Genomic DNA, 19179 nt, shown 5'->3' with positions numbered 1-19179 from the left:
TGGGTATAAAGAATCAGCATATTGAGGATTTGGGTTCAAAATTATGTATATGCCCTGAAAAGACGAAAATGCCCTTTAAATTGACAGAAACATGAGAAAACAGGTGAAAAATCCGCCGGAGAGTCACATTTGGGGCAAAGTGCAACTATAACCAAATTTCGAAGGGGGTAAGTCTAATTTTTTAATTTTTAGGGGGCAAAGTGCGAAAATTAGAAATTTTTAGGGAGCGAAGTGCATTTTGTCCTATATTATATGACAAAAAACTAAAAATAAGTTTTTACTTGGATATTAAAAAATAAAATCTGATTTTATAACTTTTCTCTATTTAAAAATAAAAATTAAAATAATCCTGGGCAATGTTTGGAAAAGGTTTCATTTTGTTTTTATTGATTCCCAAAAAAAAAATTATATTTATTACACTTCTCAAATAATTTTCTCAAAACAATATCAAAAATTTATCTTTCTTTCAGACATGATGTGACTGCTACAGTAAAATGATTTGACTGCTACAGTAAAAACTGTCTTCTCTAAAAAAACAAATAAAAATCACTTCATCTTTCAATTTTTTATTTCTAAAATACATTTTCAAACACCTTTAAACATGATTTGACTGCTACAGTATATTTTGTCTCCTTCCAAAATATAAATAAACATTACTTTCATTCTCAAATTCATCCCCAAAACATATTTTTACAAAATGAAATTAAAATAAGTTTCAAAACTCTTACAAACATAGCCCTGGTATTTAATTTAATTTAATCATTCATCAAATAAAATAGGCCCATCTTTTTGACGAATGGATTACAATGGCCCATGGGCCTGTAGTTGAGCGACTAGCGTACACATAATTACACCAATTACCCTTTCAGCAATTCATATATCGGTCACGAGTTCTGGGTGATCGATCGATCGTCTTTCCCGCCTCATTTTCTCTCCTCCGGATCTGAAACTAAAATTGCTTCTGAATCGCACACCATTGACGGATAAAGTCGGCGCTACTGTAAGTAACCAGAACCTTCATCGTCTCTATTATCTCATCTTCTAATATCTGTGTGCTGTGTGCATGTATCAATTATTTGCTTTCTCATTTTTCTGCATTTTTCTTTGTTCTAAGCCCCTGTTTGCTATACTTTAATTTGAAATTTCCCAACACAATCCGGACCTGAACATATTATTACACCCCAAGTTGCTGAGAATTCATGGTTTTTTCTGGGGTTCAATTTTCACAAGTACCAGAATCATGTGTATTTACACTCATATTCGTACTGAGATAGGTTTGTATTTACATCTGTTTATGGAACATCGTTTTATTGTCCTGCAAACATCTAGGAGCCACCAGGAAGCTGATTTTCAGATTCCCGTCACTTGTACTTCAGATCCAGCAAATTCTGTTGATGCTGTGAAAATGGATATTGATGGACAGACTAATCTTCCAGAGGTGAGTAATACATGCAAAGCCCTAATCCCTCATAAAATATTCATTGTTTTTTTATGCAATGTTTGCAAATCATGATTATTTGTTTCCCTCAATGGAAAGACTCGTATCTTAATTTTCTGAAAGCATTAAATTCAGTTAAGGGCATATGTGTGCTTTTACTCCATTTTTTTTTCTTTCAAAATTTTGTATGGTCAGATCGGTAGCTCTTTTACCAGTTTATATACAGAATTATGAAGCTGAATGTCTGATCGGGTCTTTTATAATTTACACATGATAGGGAAATATGAGTGAGTGTCGGAGTTTTAGTAGCAATTACAGATGCTGCAGTCAATCCAGGAAGATCTCTATAGGAGTTCTTATTGATTCTATGTCCAAGGCAGAAACAAAAAATGAAAAGGAATCAGTGAAACAAATTGCAGAAAATGGAACTTCTAGCAAAGGGAATTCCGTCAAAGATTGTGAAGGACATACTCCGCTTGTGGAAAAACATGTAACTGTTGTGCAGAAGGATAGCTCCCCTTGGGTTTCCACTAGATCTTTCAACCCAAAAATATCATCTTCAGTTGCAGCTCATGATACAGAACATACTCCAAGTTTTCCGGCCACCAGCAGGAAACGTCCAATATCAAAGCGATCAGAAAAAGCATCTGCAGCCCATTCTCTCAAGTCTTTTGCATGTAAGACCGGCTTAGTATCTGATAAGTGCAGGAACAAGAATTTTGGTAAAGCTACTTATTCGTTTGAGGTTGGCAAGGTTAATAATCTAGAGCATGTAGAGAATCTTGGATTTTCAACTGAACCGGGAGTTCTATTAGAAAAGGAACAGGTAGAGGATCAAGATAGGAAAACCGAAACTGGGGGCCGTGAAACTTTGAGAATGAAGCTCTGGGAGGTCTTAGGAAATGTTTCTCCATCAGAAAGGCACTGTCCCAGCTCTCAGTCTGTCGAGTTGTATCCGGAGAGGGATAGAAAGCAAAGTCCTACTGAAAAGAGAAACCCAAACTCGGACACAATTGAAAGTGATTCTGAAAAGCATACTTTCAAGAGACCAGTGACTCGTTCTTTGACCCGGAAGAATTCTTCGACTAAAAAGCAACATAACAAAATTGAAGCCACAAAAACTACCTGCCACAGAAAAGAGGGTTCAGAAAAGAGAATATTCTCATTTAGAGGAGATGGGTCTGGCAAAATATATTCTAATTTTAATGATGGTTCGTTGCCTTCCAAGAGAAACAAGAGTGTGAGAGCAAGTTCTGAAGTCAAGACCAATCAGTGTCATCCGTTTGAAAATGCAGAGGAGAGACAGCAATCAGTAAAAAAAATCAGATCAATACTAGTTGTTGATAAAATTCCCATAAATGAAGTTCTCAAGGCTAACAGTTCTAATGAAAGGAGAACTGATGTCTTTGTTGAGCCAAAAAGTGGTAGTAAGAATAGCAATCCTTATGTGTCTCCTGTTAATGTGATGACTGAGCAGCAGAAGGATGTTGAGCAGCCAATTGATGTTGACATTTCAAATATGAAGAAGAATCAGCAACAGCGCATATCTGAGTCTTTGTTGAAGAACAAAAGGAATTCTATACACAATCCTTCAACTCCCCCTTTTGAGGTTACATCACATGTCTGTTTATCTAAAAGTAAGCAGAGAGAACTTCAAGATCAGAGTCCTGCAGAAAAAATATTTAACACAAAAGGCATACAAAGCTTCAAAAGTTTATTGAGTTCCAACTCAGCTGAACACAGGTCAAATGTTCAAGTGGAATCTTCCGTATCCTCGATATTTCAGTGACAAATAATTTCGACACTCTTCATAACATATGTTCTTACATGGTTATATACATTTTGCTCTTCCTTATTGAATTTTAAGAGAGGTAAATTTGAGATAAATGATAGTCTCCTTATGAAACCAAGCTTTATCGTGGAAGAAGATAGTGAAAGCCAGATGTTCAAATCGTCTACAGATGCGACGAATTCTGACAGCTCAGAAGATGATTCGGAGATGAAAGGTATTATATACACTTGAAGTAGTACGACACATAATTTATTCGTGCTCTATTTATTTACTTTATCATCTAGAGAAGCAAATCTGTATTATTGCACACCTAAACAAGATATATGATTGTGCTTCAAATATTCATGATGCTGCTCTTACTAGCACTTCAATCAATTATGTACTCATTGACTTGACACCAGACTTAATTTGCTCATATATATGTTTTTGTGGTTAATATCAATCAAAACTCGAGGTTAGACTATGTATTGTTTCATATGAATGTCATACTAAATTAAAATGTTTGTATCAGTAGGTAGACATGATTGACTTGTATTAGGAATCAATTAAAATGTATGATTTCTTACACAATCAGATTTTTTAATGAGCTCAATCAAATTGGCATTTCTCTGCTACTATGAATCATGAATTATGATATGGTCTGATAGTGAAGAAAATACATACAAACTTGATGTGAAGTGAAGATATTCATGTTTGCACAAACTTTCTGTTCATGCGACATACAAAGCGTATCTGTAAAAAATGGCACGTTGGTTATTTGAGATGCGCTAGGTTGTGAGGTGCAACATTACAGATTCTGGCAATCTTCTTTTACTTGAAACATGTTAATTTCATGCTGTGGATCTGCAGGTTGCATGGAATCAGGACAATTATCTCCTGAAATTTGTGTTGCTGAGAAAATTCTACTTGGTAGAGACAAAAGTCTAGGCAACAAAAAAGATGTCGAAGTAACTGGATGTAGTCCTCTGTCAGAGTCATTAGCAGGTCAATCATTTCTATGACAAAAACTTTTACTCCTTCCTGTAGTAGTTTTCCTTCTTGAAATTATACTGTTTCTTCTTCGACTCTTCTTCGACTGGTTTAATTTTCTTTCTGCCTTTGTACAATTTAACAGGGACCCAGGTCAGTAGCCAGCTTCAAATGTACTTGAAGCAGAATCATGAGGATGGCTTGGCCAGGTACTGTTGAATCCGTTGAGTAGAAACAATAATTTAGGAATTCGAAATTTCACCAAGCATTTTATTTTTGTATTGACTTGCTTTCTCAAAATTTTCAGAGCTGTAGCACTATTTGCTATAGCTTTAGATCGTGTGAAAAACAAACTGAAGTCAATTAGTAGCAAAAGATCGGCTGAAATTTTGCGGGATGCTGGTGAGGAAATATTTTTGCTATTGCAGAATGCTGAATCTCATATCAAAACGGATTTGTAAGTATTTAAATAATGATGGATTATGTATCCGAGAGATCTTCCTTTTGACCGTGATACTTGAAAATTTCAGGCGAAAGTTGACCGATCTTAGTCAAGTAAAAAGGAAACAGCTGGAAACTAGGCTTCAAGGTGTGTGTTCCTAGAAACTTAGCTTGATAACATGACAGTAATAATCTTTTTTTGGCCAATCTATAGTATTTTAGACGTATCCTCATGAATGTTTTCCTTTTGCAACTTGGCATCTCAACTACACATGTTTTGACTTTGCCCTTGTGAAATTGTTGTATTTTGCTAGCCAAAGTTTGCACGACGCCTCACGTTGCCACATCACTGTAAAAGTTAAAAACAAATGTAACTTATCTCTTTATCTATTACCTGTTTACAGAACTTCAATATACTTAATAGTTATTTGTATTTAATCTAATTAACATTTTATGGAAAATAACAGTTATCTTGATAATCTAAGTTGAAGAACAAAATATATATAATTTACAATTGTCATAACTAAAATATATATTAACAGTGATTTTTAAGTTTATTTTTAACTTCCTTATTGGATTATAAACTATTGTTTTTAATTTACTTTATAAATTTTAAATTGAAATAAATTATGGTTAGAAATGTTCTGTGGAAAACAAATATCAGTCTGCAACATAGTTCCATGAACATGTAGCTTTTTCTCCAATGCATTAGGAGGCTATTTACAGTACGTTTTCTTCATATTCATCTATGGAGATCATGACTTTTTTAATAGCTCTATGTTTTGGGTTGGTACTTGATGAACATGTGGTAATTTTGTTTCGGATTTCTAATGTTTTCAGAACAACAAGAGCAATTGGCTGGAATACGTAGAAGATTTGCAGAAGAGGTCGACCGACACCTTAAGGACTATGATGGCGTGGTTGAAGATCTAGAAGAGCATGAGATCGAGGTTAAAAGATCTGTGGAGAGACAAAGTATGAAAAATCTAAACTCCTATTAAGTATCTTCTCTAATTTTAGTGATAACCTTTCTAAGCTAGTGTTATGCTTTTCAGCTTAGTTTTATGCTGTTAAGATCTTGAAGTTTGATCTTAAAAACACTGCCTGTTCCTCGTCATAACTAAAACTGAAGGAGTCATAAAATATGATATTATTGTTTTAATTGCTGCATTTTCTGTTGAAGCATTACCCTTGAGTTGAATAAGAGAAAAGCTAGGAGAGATAACCATTGCATATGTTAAACGTACTTGCATAGCTGCAATAAAGCTTAACACCGATAAATTCTGACCTATACTGATTCATGGTGGATATTCTCAGGATCAGCTCACAAAAATATTCTACTGCAAGTGGAGCAAGATGTTCAGTTTAAACTTGATGCAGCAGAAAACAGAGTCATGGCTATCCAGGAAGTGAGTTTCTTCTATTTAAATTTTGGAACACATCAAGTTTTTTGGTTCTATGATTCAGAAGCTGTGTATCTTCAATGATAAGTCGTTTAACAAGCAGCATTAGAGTAAATTAAGTAGTATGACTCACACATTAGTTGATTCCCCCCATATCTGATACGAAAAGTTGGAAATCTGGAATTTTCTCTTAGTCGCTACACAAGAGAAGGAACCAACAGAAAAACAAAGAAGACATGATACTAGCAGGCTATCTTTTCTTTGCAGATTATTTATTCGTTAATCATGATTACTTATAAACCATGGGACTTTACCCCAAGATGAAGGGGGAAATAGTAACAGGGTGCCTTAGTTGAGAACTTTTTATTGTTTTGCAGTTGGCTAAGGAGAAGATGCTTCAACTGAAACTTGTGGTAGCTGAGTTCGTAAAACATGGTGCGCTTTGTTGAATATTTTCACGGATGGTGCAACGTGTCCATATGTTTCCGTAACTTGTAAATGATGCCTTGAATTTCTCAATTATGATTAGAGCTAATGAGACTGCGACTCCCTAAGTGACTTTCAATATTCATTTGCTGAGAGCTAAACTTTTTGTGTATGCGCCGAGCGTCTTCATCATCAAATGTGTATGTTGGTAGTGGATGATCTACACTAGATACAATATTTTTTACAACTGGGCTGTCTGTACTGTAGTTAGGTGTGTTATGATGACTAAAGGATGCATCTCCAGATTATATTCTAACTTCTTTGGTGTTGAGTTTCCTTGTGTGACTTATTGCCTCTTGCAGGCATCAGTAGTGATATTTTTTTTTGAATTATAATTCAAAAGTATTCTGATTTTTTGTCGGAGAATAATTTTGGAATTTCTAATTTTTTCTACAAAACATATTTATAATATTAATATTGTCATTGATATTATGAATTTTATATTAGGTGGAAATCAACACAAAAGTCTTATCAAAATTATATTTTTAAATTCAAAGCATATTAAAAAAATTCAAACATGTTACATAATTATAATTCAATTTGTCCGATTATTTCAATTATTACTCAGTTAGGCTATAATCTTATTCAGGATGGGATTCTTCTAGAATAGACTCAGGTAAGTGGGTAATTTGGAAACTTGAGGACGTTGTCGGGAAGTGTCTGCGTCTGATACTAGTGTCATCGAAGAACAAGATTAAGACTTGCTGCTAAAATATACTTGGATCTGAAAGCAATGTAATGGAAACTGGTGTGTACTATTGCATCTGTTTAACGAAAATGGAAATGAAAGCAATGTAATTAATGCATTTACATCTCACGTAAGTTTCTACAATTTCACCCACAAGAAAATATACTCAGAATCATATATATTTATATATATTTATTCCTCTATATCACTAAATTAAATTGAACTTGTTGACAAGATTTTGCCACTAGCTTCTTCAGCAAACTGATAATTCTCATAAACTTGGAGCAGAATCTCCCTACAGGGAACAACAGCCCTAAGCTTGATGCAAGCAAGGAAAGCACCTGAAAGCTTGCGGTGTAGGCTATAAGCCTCCTCGGGTGGCGGTGTGAGCCGATGCCTGAGCATTGTAGCACCAAGGTTTGATATGCTTTGAGTAATGTTGGTAGATCCAAAATCGTACCCTCCACGTTTTGAAAATGGTAGCCCCACAACAAAACCCGCCTGGACATGAGCCTCTAACATAATATCAGATTCCGTTCCTGTAAGAAATCCAAGTCTCCTTGACATCTCAATCACTGCTTCTCTGTCATTATTTGCGCAAGCAAGCACCTGTCATTCAATAATGTCAGTCGCCAAGTCATTTGGAAGATTATTACTGAAAGCAAACTCCAATCAACAAATTTGACGAAACAGTGTCTACATCAAAAAGGAAGGATATTTTATAACTCAACTAAGAAATGAAGGTAATTGCAGGTATCCATAACACATACTCCCAAAAGAATGTTATTAAGCTTCCCCAGTAATTAAATGTCTATGTAGTTGCTAAGGATGTATGAGATGATGTGACAATCTGCTAAGGAAATCATTCACCATGTGAAAACTTCTTCAGATTAAGTTTAACCACCAGTTAGCAGATATTTGTAATGAAAACACATTAATATTTAATCTTGGCTCCTGCATCTAAAAGTAAATGGTTAGAAAATAGAATGTATCTTACCATTCTTATATAATCGTCTACAAAATGTTTTGGGTAGTCCCTAGCAGCTCCAAAGTCTATAAGATTGATCGATTTTTCCACCTCATCATATAAAAAGTTACTCCAGTTTGGATCAGTCTGCTTGAGCAAGGAAAAAAGACAAGTATAAACATAACATAAAAAATGAGAATAATAAGTGAAGTTCAAATACTTTATTAAGTTCAAAAATGAAGTCGGGTTATAATGTCATATACTGCTATAGTTACAAAAAGATAGGGGGGAAACAAATAGGTACAGTCATATCATTTACCCTGGAGATTAATAAATACTAATGCAACTATACAGCAGAAAAGCATAACTTAATGAAAAATACTTTATATTTTAACTGATGCATTCCAGAACTCTTAACAAAAAAAGCGTATCATAAGACATCTGTGTAATATAGAGACCATGCCTGCATGAAACGGAAGACAAATAACTCCATCAAAGTAAGCTCCAGTAACTTTTTTCCAACATAATTGCGAGTCTCTTGACTCAATAATGCCACCTTATCAATTGGAATGCCTGCAATTAGTCATAATACATGATCAACTTATATAGAATGGAAAAAAAAAAAAAAAAAAAGATCAATCCACACATATTACACTGTTGGGAACTACAATTTACTATAGGAGAAGCAAAAGTATTGAAACTGAATTATATCACAACTTCCTTTTCAACAAGATAAGTTTTTATTTATTCTAAATACAATCCGGAATTGATATATCACTAAACCAAAAAAAATATTTTAATTTGAATCGTACAAACATTTCCCCTGCATTTTCCTTCAAAATCAACAAATAAAATTTATTTTCAACTGTAGCATACTAAATCCAAGGTAGTATCCCTTTTCTATTACAGCTAAATTATTTTTACTTATTATTCTAACATTATTGGAGGAAAAAAAAAACAAGATATAGTGAGGCAAATACCAGGAACCAGTTCTGTAGATAGGACTCTTTTACTAGATATATTATCCACCACGAATGGAACATAAAAGCCCTTTTTATTAGTCAGGAGACTGCGAAACCTTTTCTGATTTTTGGCCTCCAATTCATAGTCACATTCACGAGAAAGTTCCTCTTTCGCAACCTGAGAAAGAAGTCAGGAAGGTGTCACAATCACACATGGCATCACATATCTGGTGTATCTACATTTTTTGTAACTGTAAAAACATGGAATGAATTTTCACAGGCCAGATCGTAGAAGTTGCAGTCAGAAAGGTGCATAAAGTTTAAAGTTTGAGACAACTTCAGACCCACTAAGAAATAATTTATATCAGAATTTGAAGAAGCCAGAAGACAAAATATTTGAAATGAGATCAAAGCTTCCGACTCATGATTGATAATTGCTAAGCATACAACTGTGAAAGGCAAGTATTGTGAGGTTTATTCCAACTATCTTGGGACACAACTGTTGACAGAACTCTTGACGTTCTTTAGATTAATTACTTTCTAGACCTACTACATGGTCTTACAATATTATTTATTGAAGCAACAATACTTCATAATAGTTCATGTAACCCCAATTTACAGCTGACAATGTTTTGGAAATTGTCTTAGACTAGAAACCTATTATATTGGGTAATTTTTGTTTATCTACGTTAGTCTGTATGTCTTATGGAAGAATTCTTTCTTTAGTAGTCTTTTCCCATCTCTATATCAGAGAGTGGGTTCATTCGATATTGTAACTCTGCTATAATAAAACTGTTTTTGGCTGCTGTTCGAATCCTAGTTTTTTTTTCACTTTTTCCATTCTAACAATGAGTATTAGCACAATACAGGTTCCATCTGGAGACACATAAGACCACATGTTAATAGTAGATATCAGCACATACAACATGCACCCAATGCAAATAACATTCCTGCAAATTCAAGCATTGATTCCTCAACCAAAGCTGAATTACCTGTACTATTTCACTTAGTATACTTCCATAAGTGCATGCCACAAGGTAACTTAAGGTCTAGGATCAACAGACAAACCAAAACCATTATTTTAGTTTGCATTTCATATTATATATTTGTAACCAACATCTTTGTCGCCAAAAACTGGAACAGTCACATCTAGTGAACTTGCAACAGATCACAAATTCCAGCATTGTGGGTATCTAGTCATCACTCAATTAAAGTTTCCAATACCTTCTCTTTCTCTTTTCTCTTGTTTTCGCACAATAGATCTTTTTTTCCAATACCTTCTCTTTTATTCCACTACCTTCTTTCTTTTTTTAACATTCTACAGAAAACTAAGAAACTGAGAGAATCTTCCGGCTAAAGATTTTACAACACAGGAACTTCGTGGGCATCAAAATGCAAATTTTAGTAGTATAAGCCAAAGTAGATATCCAATGACATAAAAGTGGCAGTTTTATCTAAGCTGATTCAAGCATATCAGTTCCAGAAGCGTGATCGAGCCAACAGAAACAAGAAAGAGTTAAGCAAACCAAAAATCAAATCACGGAGACAAGTAAGGCTGCAACAAAGCAAACACCACCAATTATTGAAGGAAAAGAACAGACACGAGCTTGTTAAACCAGGGTCCTCATAATGTTGCAGGCAGAACACAAATTTTAATACAAGACACATGTTTAATCTTAATGAGGCCCAAGAATTATCTATTGTAATATACATCAGAAATCTTCATAAAAGTAAGCAAAATACTGGTACGCAAAAATTCTACCTTCATTGCACTGTCGAGGTACATTTTTTCTGGTAACAAGTTTGTATAAGTTAATAGCAGTTTAACATTATCAATGTCACTTTCAATGCTGTCTGCAACTCCTGGATACTGAATTTTGATTGCAACCTCCAAACCTTCCTTCGTGACAGCACGATGGACCTAAAGTTATTTTAGAAGAATCAGGACTCAGGAGATGAAACACAACAGCGGCAGATGAATAAGATCCAGTCAAACGTTTTGATGAATAATAAGATGCACAGATGAACAGATACGGATATATATTTTGCCTGAAAAGACAACGAGTTCAGATATGTGTGAAACTCAAAGAAATGCCTCCGGTTTTGGTACTTACTATTGTAATCAAATAACACCATCATCTGTCATCTAAACTGTGCTAAAACTGAGCTCGAGTACTTCTTATCAAACTATATACAGATTCATTGCACAATATTTCTTTCCAATTCACCCAATGTTCAGATATAGCTAATTAACAGCAAAAATAGGGAAATATTGAATGAATTGATTGCACAACTGAAATCACACCACCGGAATCAAATATAAGCATAAATTACATCGCTGAACTTCATTACCTGTCCTATACTTGCTGCAGCCATTGGCTCATATTCAAAACTCGTCAAATTTGATGACCAGTTGGAACCCAATTCAGCATCCAAAACCTGATTGAGCTGATTCCTTGGCATCCGATCAGCACCCTGACGAACAATGTCTAAAGCTGCTAATATCTGAAATGGCATATGAGTTATTACGGTTAATCAGAAACCATAAAATTATAGTTTGTAAGAATATGGAAATGTTGGTTAAAAAAATTCGAAGATTGAATGTGGTCATGGAAGTTAGAACTTCTAAAAGCAAAAAAACATTGCCCTCATCTGCATGCCTATCATTTGCTCATCTACATTGGTAATATGGTTGGCACTCTAATTAAATTTCATCATCAGAAAAAAAAATCTCATTCTCACAAGCCCATAAGAAAACCACAACATAAAGATCTCATAACATATGAAATTTTGTCAAGTGATCCATGCACATAAACCACCATCATTAAAATGTTGCCAGTGCCACAACTAAATCAACCAGCGCATGAATAAAGCCTTTTTACTAATCTAGAACTTTAAACATCTTGCAACTCTATTCTACAAGTACGATTCACAAAATCTGATCATTCAACACTAGTTCTTTTTTCTAAAGTAGAACTTTATCCCAGCATGACTTCTTGTTCGAACAAGCTTCTATATTTATTTGGTTACACTGTAAAACATCATTCTAGTAAAAATTTAAATGAATTCAAATCAAGTCAAGAAGGAGATCTGGCAAGTTGAGAGAACTGATGCACCATGTATGTGCAGCAAAGTATAGCCATAAACTGCCAGAACAATTATCTTTGAAAAATAATTGGGGCCATACTTTTATCATAAGAAACGAGACGGAGAATGTTTGGGCATGCATACAATCATATAACATGCAAGAACTCGTAATCTAAATAAATATGTAGTTACATACTGGAGCAGGTACGAGAGATTCATCCTGGATGCTCAACATTTGGCCTAATTTGAGAGCTGCTCCACGCATTCTGCATAATGCAAGAGCTAAACGTTCTGCATTTCTCTCAGACAAGTATGGGGAAAGGGCATGTTGGTTGTTTTCTGAGTTAGGCGTACCAAACAAGACCCTCTTTGTAGACTCCTGAAGTGTCCCCCAAGCAAGACCAGCTCCAAGTCCAGCAAACCTTCAATCATACTTCAAATAATAAAACTAAACTCATGCTAATATCAGTTTCTCTTGAGATTCAACAGTTAGCTGTAGCTTAATGAAGATGAAAGCATAAGTTTGAGAATACAATGTACAATACTAAAACGGAATCCAGCCATTAAGAGAACTGCACTAGTGAAAACGTAGGTCAGAACAACAGAAATGACGAGTTAAAATAGGTAATTGCTACAGTCCAAAAAGGCAGCTACAGAAACTAAATTGAAAGATTGATATTCATCTGACAAATAAAATAAGCCTCGTATTTTGACATCACTCATTTTGTTTTCTTCAAACACTAGTAAAACATAAATCCATTACATTGTGCCCTACAACAACATATCAGATACTAAGTGAATAAGTTACAACAACTATACTTCATTGAGACTATCATGAATCATATATTCTCACCCCGTTTACTGAAGTAATTAAGTGTACCTTTTGAAACAAAATTGCATAAACATGCCAGTTGATAATATACGCTAATAGCAGTGAGTGGAAGTATGGATTAACTTACCCCATGGCTCTGGAGAAAGGAGTAGAAGGGACTTTCCTTTCCCTGAGCCTCCTCTGCTTCAAGGGAGTGACAGCACCGTTCACTGCAGTAGTATTTGAGGTCGATGGAGCAGCTACATCCACGGAAGTTTGGGGAATGACAGCACCTTCAACTATAGTGGCATTCGAGGTCGAGGAAGCATCAGGCGGGGGATATACAACCACGGAAGTTTGGGAATCTGGATCCATGGAAGAACCAATATTTAGAAGCACAGTTGCATCTGCACCAGGCGTCGGTAGGGGATGAGAATTGGGAGCGGGAACATGATCCGTAAAGAAGATGACAGTGTCGTTGCCAGTATCTCTGTGAACATTATCAATCTGACGGAGATTTCCTTTAGTGAGTCCGGCAACGTCGGCGACGGAGAGGACGGCGGCCTTGATTGCGGTTTCCAATGGAACGGTGTTGGAGCGGCTGATGCCCTCCTTAGCCACCAGAGATAACCCATCCAACACTCTCGCAATGTCCCTTAAAGATACCATCGATGTCTTTGTAAAATTAGCTAACCCTAATTCATTGAAATTTCAATCGATCAGCCCCCAAAAAATTCCGGAATACCCTACTCTGTTTGTACGAGTTATTCACGTAACGTGTCCATTCTTTGTCCTCATACAATACAAACGGAACCAGCTTGTGTCGTTGGCAATGTTGTAAGTCGATCGGACCGGCCGGTTCAATCGCGACCCGTGGCTGATCCGGTCCGGTTCAACAACCAAACCCGTGAAAAATGAAAACCGGAGTCGATCTGCTCGGAACCGGAAATGGCCCGGTCAAAACCGGTGAAAAACTGGCAAAAAACCCGGTTTCAAAACAAAAGGCCAAAAACAATATATTATATATACCTGAATTTGATTTATGCTGTGACAATTATAATAATATTTTGCTGTGGTGGATGAGTTGTGGAAAAAAGAAAGAAGAGTAGAAGAAAAAAAAATATTTTGCAGGGAGCTGAGGTGGAGCCGCCGCTTGAAAGAAAAGAATGGAAGGATAGATGTTGATGAGTTGGCCGCAATAAACAAATTAGGGCTTTTTTGCAACTAAAAATATTATTTATTATACTATAATTGTGACATATTTTAATTTATTATTTATGTTTACAAAATTATTATTTTATGCGGAAGTTTTAATTTTGTGAAAAATACATATTTAAAAAACAATTAACTCAAAATTATATATAAAAATTAGTTAAATGAATAAATAAGTAAAAAACTCGGGTTGAACCGGTTCAACCGTGTGTCTAGTTCGGTTATGATAACATTGATACAAAGTACCATAAATCTAATTCCATTCCTAAATTCTTCGAGTATTGAGGGCTTCTTCCGTTATATACGGAAGATTTGATTAGATTAATTTATTTTTTATTAGTTAGTTAGTTAATATGTTTTTATTCGTCATATTAGATCTTCTATTAAATCTATTAAATTCTGAATTTTCATTTGATTTGTAACTTGGGCTAAATTGGCCAGGCCCAAACTCCAAAAGCCCATTATCTCCCCATTTTTCTCCAGTCCAGGCTCACCAATCAACTAACCTCTCAATCTTCAGCTAGCCGAAGCCCACCAACCAGCCCCCTCTCTCTCTCCGGCCTAAGCCTCTATTGATGGATCTTTAATTGTAACCGGTGGAAATATTAGGTACAAAATTTTCAAATAAAATTATTTTCAGATAACTTGATAACGAAATAGCTTAAGGATTTTTTTCTCGTAAACTATTTTATTATAAGAAATATAATTTTTAAATTTGTTGATAGGATAATGATGATGCTAAATACTTAGATCACCTGGGGTGGTGTAGAAAACGAACGGGGAGAGTAAAGCGGATCACTAATTAGTCAACTTGATGATCCTGAGGTCCCTGCGAAATGAGCACACGTGAACTAAGCCGGGGGTTGATCCGGCGGAAACCCCTCCGACGCTCAAGTCAGATGTCTGGATCGTAGAGATAGCAGAGAGAATAATATTCGAGATTGATTTTCAATAATGAGAACGTACCTTTTCAAATGAGTAAAACACCTATTTATATATCGGTGATTGGGTTGGGCTTACTTTGTTGGGCCCAAGCCTTACTTTGAAGGTATTTGGGCTTTCGTGTAGTGGGCATAATTAGTAGATAAATTTGAGGGCCCATTGGGCCGGCCCATTTAGGTATATCATTAAGCCCCCCAACTCTCGATTCGAGACGGAGACTTGTGTAGAGGGGTCCGGGTCGTGTCGAGAGTTAATTGCGTCGTGGGTTGAATAGTTTCCGTTGGCAGTGAAATAGTTCCTTAGTTTAAATAAGGGATAATTGTATTTATTTGGCAGTGAAGTATATATTTAAGGGTTTTAAATATTATACAAGGGCCAGATAAATAGTCTCCTTTGACGGTGGAAAGAATTAAACTTCAACTCTTGCAATAAATATGGGTATGTTCTTTGAACTCTAGGTCTTCTTCTGTGTTATTCTTCTCTTGAAATTTTTGTTTTTGTGGTAGAGTAGAAATTTTTTGTTTTTTGATTTTTTTTGCGGAGAAAATTTAGTCATGTCGAATCCGGGTAATTCGAAATCTTTACGAATTAAACTTCGCAATCCGGTTGAAGGGGTCGAGAAAACTTTTGGTTCCGTGGGCATGGAACGCGAGAAGGTAGTACGATCGGGTGGAGAAATCGGATCTGCGATAGGTGGAGCTCGAAATTCTGTGCAGGTGGGTGGGGTAGGTGGCTCGGATGCAATTGCTGGTTCGAGCCGCTAAAAAATGTGTGAGGGCGCGCGCTTCGAGGTTAGAGGTAAGCCGAGCCGAGCCGAGGAGTTGGGAGCTGGGTCGGCGGCTGAGGAGGGGTGGACCAGCGCACGTGGTCCAATGGGAGGAAGCCACGTGCGCACAGCAGGTACCGGATTAGAGCCACGAGCGCGCGCGTCGGGCGCTGGAATTGAGAGACGCGCGCGCGTGGCCATTAATGAGCAGCAGCCGGGCGCACTTCCCAAGCGACGCGCGCGCGCGTCGGATAGGCGGGTTGACTGTGACGCGCGGACTTCAACGAGTGGGGAGGCGACACGTGGGCAGCAACTGGTTGATGACGCGCGCGCGCGTGGATCCGCCCCTTTTGGGGCCACGCGCGCGCGTGAGGGCGCGTTAGAACCCGGTTTTGAGCTCGGTTCGGGCGAAATTGATGGGCAAATTTCCGAGGGTGCTGATTCGCGTGGTGTTTTAAATGGGGGAAGTTTTGGTCGGCGAGAAATCATTGAATCGTGGAGTGACGATGTAGAAGTGCGTAACAATATTAATATTTGCCCTACTGTTGATGTCCAGTAGACGTTGCTATGGTCGTCGGGTTGTGGATTTTGGGAGCGATAGTGATGATTCGCATCAAGCTCCTTTGGCGAGTGATCAGGCGGTGCCAAGTAGTGAAGTTGAGCTGACGGATGAAGAGGATGAGGAAGATGATAGTCCGCCAGGTGATATTGAGATTGATAAGAGGAGGCAAAAGAAAAAGAAGCCAATTAATTTGGACTTAGTTGATTTTGATAGTGTGTTGACGAAAGAGCATTTGCACTCTATTCGTCGTTTATCTGGAGCGCCAAGTAATGTCGAGTTGTTGTTGCCTCAGAAGGGCGACCGTTTGTATTCGCCACCCGATGGATTTCATACGGTGTTTTTGGCGTACTTGATGTGTACATCTCAGATTACACCGCATCCGACCTTGTTGAAGGTTTGTGAGGAATTCAAGATAGGGTACAATCAGTTAAGCAGTTCTTATGTTCAAGGCGTTTCACGATAGGGTGTCTCTGGTGGGTTTGCCTATGACCGTGAGTTTGTTCAAGGCGTTATTTACGTTACATCGGCCCAATAAGACGCCTTTCTTTTGTTTTCATCCTCGCGTTCCTTACCAATTCGTGAAGAGTGTGAAGTTATCTTTGGGGAAATGGAAGACCCATTTTTTTATGTGAGGGCTCCCACTTTTGACGTTCCCGTAAATTGGAATCCTACGTGCGAGAGTTTCACGATAACTGTGAATATGGTGAAAATGATTGAAGAGTCGGGATTGTGTGATGTGGAATTTGACCCGAGGGTTTTGATACCAAAGGCTAAGGGTCAGCACCGTATATCTTTTTGTTGCCTTGACTTGTGTGTGTGTTTTTTTTTTAGTTCTTTGGTAGTGCATACGTCATGTCTTTTATGTGTTTGTTATCTTTTGTAGATGGGGGTATCAGCTTTACGGCACTTCAAGCTAAGGCGAATGCGACGTCGAAGAAGGCATCGAAGAAGGTACCCTCTACGTTGGGAGGTTCTTCAAGTGGTTTGCTTCGTGAGGAGGTCCATGTAGAAACTCCTCGAGTAGTCGCAGATGACCGTAGCAGTGCTAGTGAAGTGGAGGGGCGTCCACCGGCGAGGGATCGTGGCAAGGGAAAGAGGGTGGATACCGAGTATATGGCTGTGCCTAAGCGTCCACGGGTAGACCCAGAGCAAACTCACTACACCAAAAGTGGTATTTTCTAACAGTAAAAAAATACTATTTCTAACGGATATATACCGTTAGAAATTTCTAACGATTTTTATCCGTTAGAACCGCAAGTTATCTGTTATTACACAAGGTACTAGAAAGGTTCTCTAACGTGTTGAATGGATTGTATTCGATTATTTCTTTTGCTAACTTGTGATGCTTTCTGTATATATTGCAGAAGCACATGATGTAGTTGGGGAGAAGAAACTCGAGGCTCTATAAACAGAGGTATAGGTATGTTAGTATGCCATTTTATTTTGCTGAAAATTGATATAAATTGATATTATGTATTGAGCTATCGAAAAATACTTGATTATATTAATTTTATCACCGATGTTGTGCTTTCCCGAGTAGCAATAGATAAGAGATTGTCTCTGATTAAAGCATGGAAAGAAAGTGAGAACTCAAAAGCAGAAAACAAGTAAGCAGTTTCTCGAAGATATCTGTTCTTTTTCAAATTCAATATAGATTTATGTAGTTATTTGATTTTAGAACATGCAGGACATATTGAGGCCTTACTGTAAAATAAAAAAAACAAAGATAAGGCCGACTTTGGCTAATATTGATTTATCTCATACTTACTAATAATTTGCAGGTCTCGGAAGAAAATATCTACTATTGGAGATTAGGAGAACATTCGGACAATGACCCTAGGAGCCGAGCTTAAGAAGATAGAGGTATAATTTATAATTGTTTGAACAAAGCATTGGTTTTTAATGTATTTACATCTATGTCACATTTATGCTAACTAATTCCGAATTTTCATTGAATAGTTTGTACTTTGATTTCTTTGTATCATTAGGGTATAAACTGGTGAGAACTTTTGTTTCTTAGTTTCATTATACTTTGATTTCATAATTTGTTTCATTATGTGAGTTGATTTGGTCTAGATTTATTTTGTTCGTTTTATTTATATCAGGACATCTGAGTTCAAGCTTGGTGGGGCAGGAGTTCATCTGTTATATTTAAATTACAATTTTTTTTTTTGTTCAATGTAAATGAATGTTGTTGTAATGGTTTATGGTATATTGATCATATTGATACTCTAGGTTGAATTCTTTATAGAATAGTGGAAAATTCATTGTAATGAATGACTATTTTTATGTAAATTTAAATTTTGTTATTTGTGACCTGTTTTTGAAATAATATATTTCTTTTTCATAATTTGTGATTTTTTTTTAATTTTTCTTTCTATTTTTTCTTGCGGATATATCTGTTAGGAACTTAGTAAGAAGTGTTATAAAATGAATCGTTACAATGAAATTTATAACGGACAATAATTGTTAGAAATAATTATTTTTCTAACGGATTGTTTTATTTTTCTAACGGATATATTCGTTAGAATTTTTTGGCGTTCAATTTCTAACGCCATTTTTTTAACGGTTTTTGCCGTTAGGATAATTATTTGTAACGGATATATCCGTTAGAAAAAGCCCTTTTTGGTGTAGTGACTTATGATTTCCATGG

At 36.4% G+C, this 19179-nt stretch overlaps 2 protein-coding genes and 1 long non-coding RNA gene across 5 annotated transcripts; 2 read left to right on the top strand and 1 right to left on the bottom strand.

Moving 5' to 3' along the window:
• The first annotated feature begins 805 nt into the window (after nucleotides 1-805).
• On the top strand, nucleotides 806-6814 carry ASY3 (asynaptic protein). Of its 3 annotated transcripts, none has more exons than XM_012979528.2 (11): nucleotides 806-1000; nucleotides 1330-1438; nucleotides 1716-3206; nucleotides 3306-3444; nucleotides 4080-4214; nucleotides 4345-4408; nucleotides 4507-4656; nucleotides 4730-4788; nucleotides 5481-5615; nucleotides 5958-6049; nucleotides 6421-6814. In XM_012979528.2, exons 2-11 carry the CDS (start codon nucleotides 1406-1408, stop codon nucleotides 6490-6492), a joined length of 2370 nt encoding a protein of 789 aa, XP_012834982.2. In that variant the 5' UTR covers nucleotides 806-1000; nucleotides 1330-1405; the 3' UTR covers nucleotides 6493-6814. The 3 variants fall into 3 exon arrangements, with proteins under 3 accessions (XP_012834982.2, XP_088672205.1, XP_012834977.2); XM_088816079.1 differs by having other exon boundaries at nucleotides 875-1000; nucleotides 1377-1438; XM_012979523.2 differs by having other exon boundaries at nucleotides 875-1000; nucleotides 1275-1438.
• Nucleotides 6815-7254: 440 nt separating this feature from the next.
• On the bottom strand, nucleotides 7255-14293 carry ABC1 (ABC transporter 1). The gene is made up of 8 exons (XM_088816074.1): nucleotides 13193-14293; nucleotides 12430-12655; nucleotides 11499-11651; nucleotides 10909-11067; nucleotides 9165-9324; nucleotides 8648-8757; nucleotides 8215-8331; nucleotides 7255-7826 (listed from the first exon to the last, which is right to left on the bottom strand). The coding sequence occupies exons 1-8, from the start codon at nucleotides 13711-13713 to the stop codon at nucleotides 7431-7433; spliced, it is 1842 nt and encodes a 613-aa protein (XP_088672200.1). The 5' UTR covers nucleotides 13714-14293; the 3' UTR covers nucleotides 7255-7430.
• Nucleotides 14294-17952: 3659 nt separating this feature from the next.
• On the top strand, nucleotides 17953-18845 carry LOC105965713 (uncharacterized). Its single transcript, XR_016030990.1, has 3 exons — nucleotides 17953-18133; nucleotides 18308-18389; nucleotides 18632-18845. It is a non-coding gene; the product is annotated as an uncharacterized LOC105965713 (long non-coding RNA).
• The last annotated feature ends 334 nt before the right edge of the window (nucleotides 18846-19179 follow it).

Source organism: Erythranthe guttata, chromosome 4 (genome assembly GCF_056151865.1).
Source record: "Erythranthe guttata isolate IM_541 chromosome 4, IM_541, whole genome shotgun sequence".
Taxonomy (NCBI): Eukaryota; Viridiplantae; Streptophyta; class Magnoliopsida; order Lamiales; family Phrymaceae; genus Erythranthe; species Erythranthe guttata.
The sequence above is the reverse complement of the archived record's forward strand: the minus strand, read 5'-3'. Positions and strand labels throughout refer to the sequence as shown.

Excerpts from the sequence above, each read along its gene's own strand:
- ASY3 (XM_012979523.2), top strand. The coding sequence starts at position 1,295 with ATGGAACATCGTTTTATTGTCCTGCAAACATCTAGGAGCCACCAGGAA. Across the intron at positions 3,207-3,305 it reads ATGTTCAAGTGGAATCTTCC|AGAGGTAAATTTGAGATAAA; the intron begins GTATCCTCGATA and ends TTGAATTTTAAG. Across the intron at positions 3,445-4,079 it reads AGATGATTCGGAGATGAAAG|GTTGCATGGAATCAGGACAA; the intron begins GTATTATATACA and ends GTGGATCTGCAG.
- ABC1 (XM_088816074.1), bottom strand. The coding sequence starts at position 13,713 with ATGGTATCTTTAAGGGACATTGCGAGAGTGTTGGATGGGTTATCTCTG. Across the intron at positions 11,652-12,429 it reads AATCTCTCGTACCTGCTCCA|ATATTAGCAGCTTTAGACAT; the intron begins GTATGTAACTAC and ends ATGCCATTTCAG. Across the intron at positions 11,068-11,498 it reads CTGCAGCAAGTATAGGACAG|GTCCATCGTGCTGTCACGAA; the intron begins GTAATGAAGTTC and ends AAATAACTTTAG.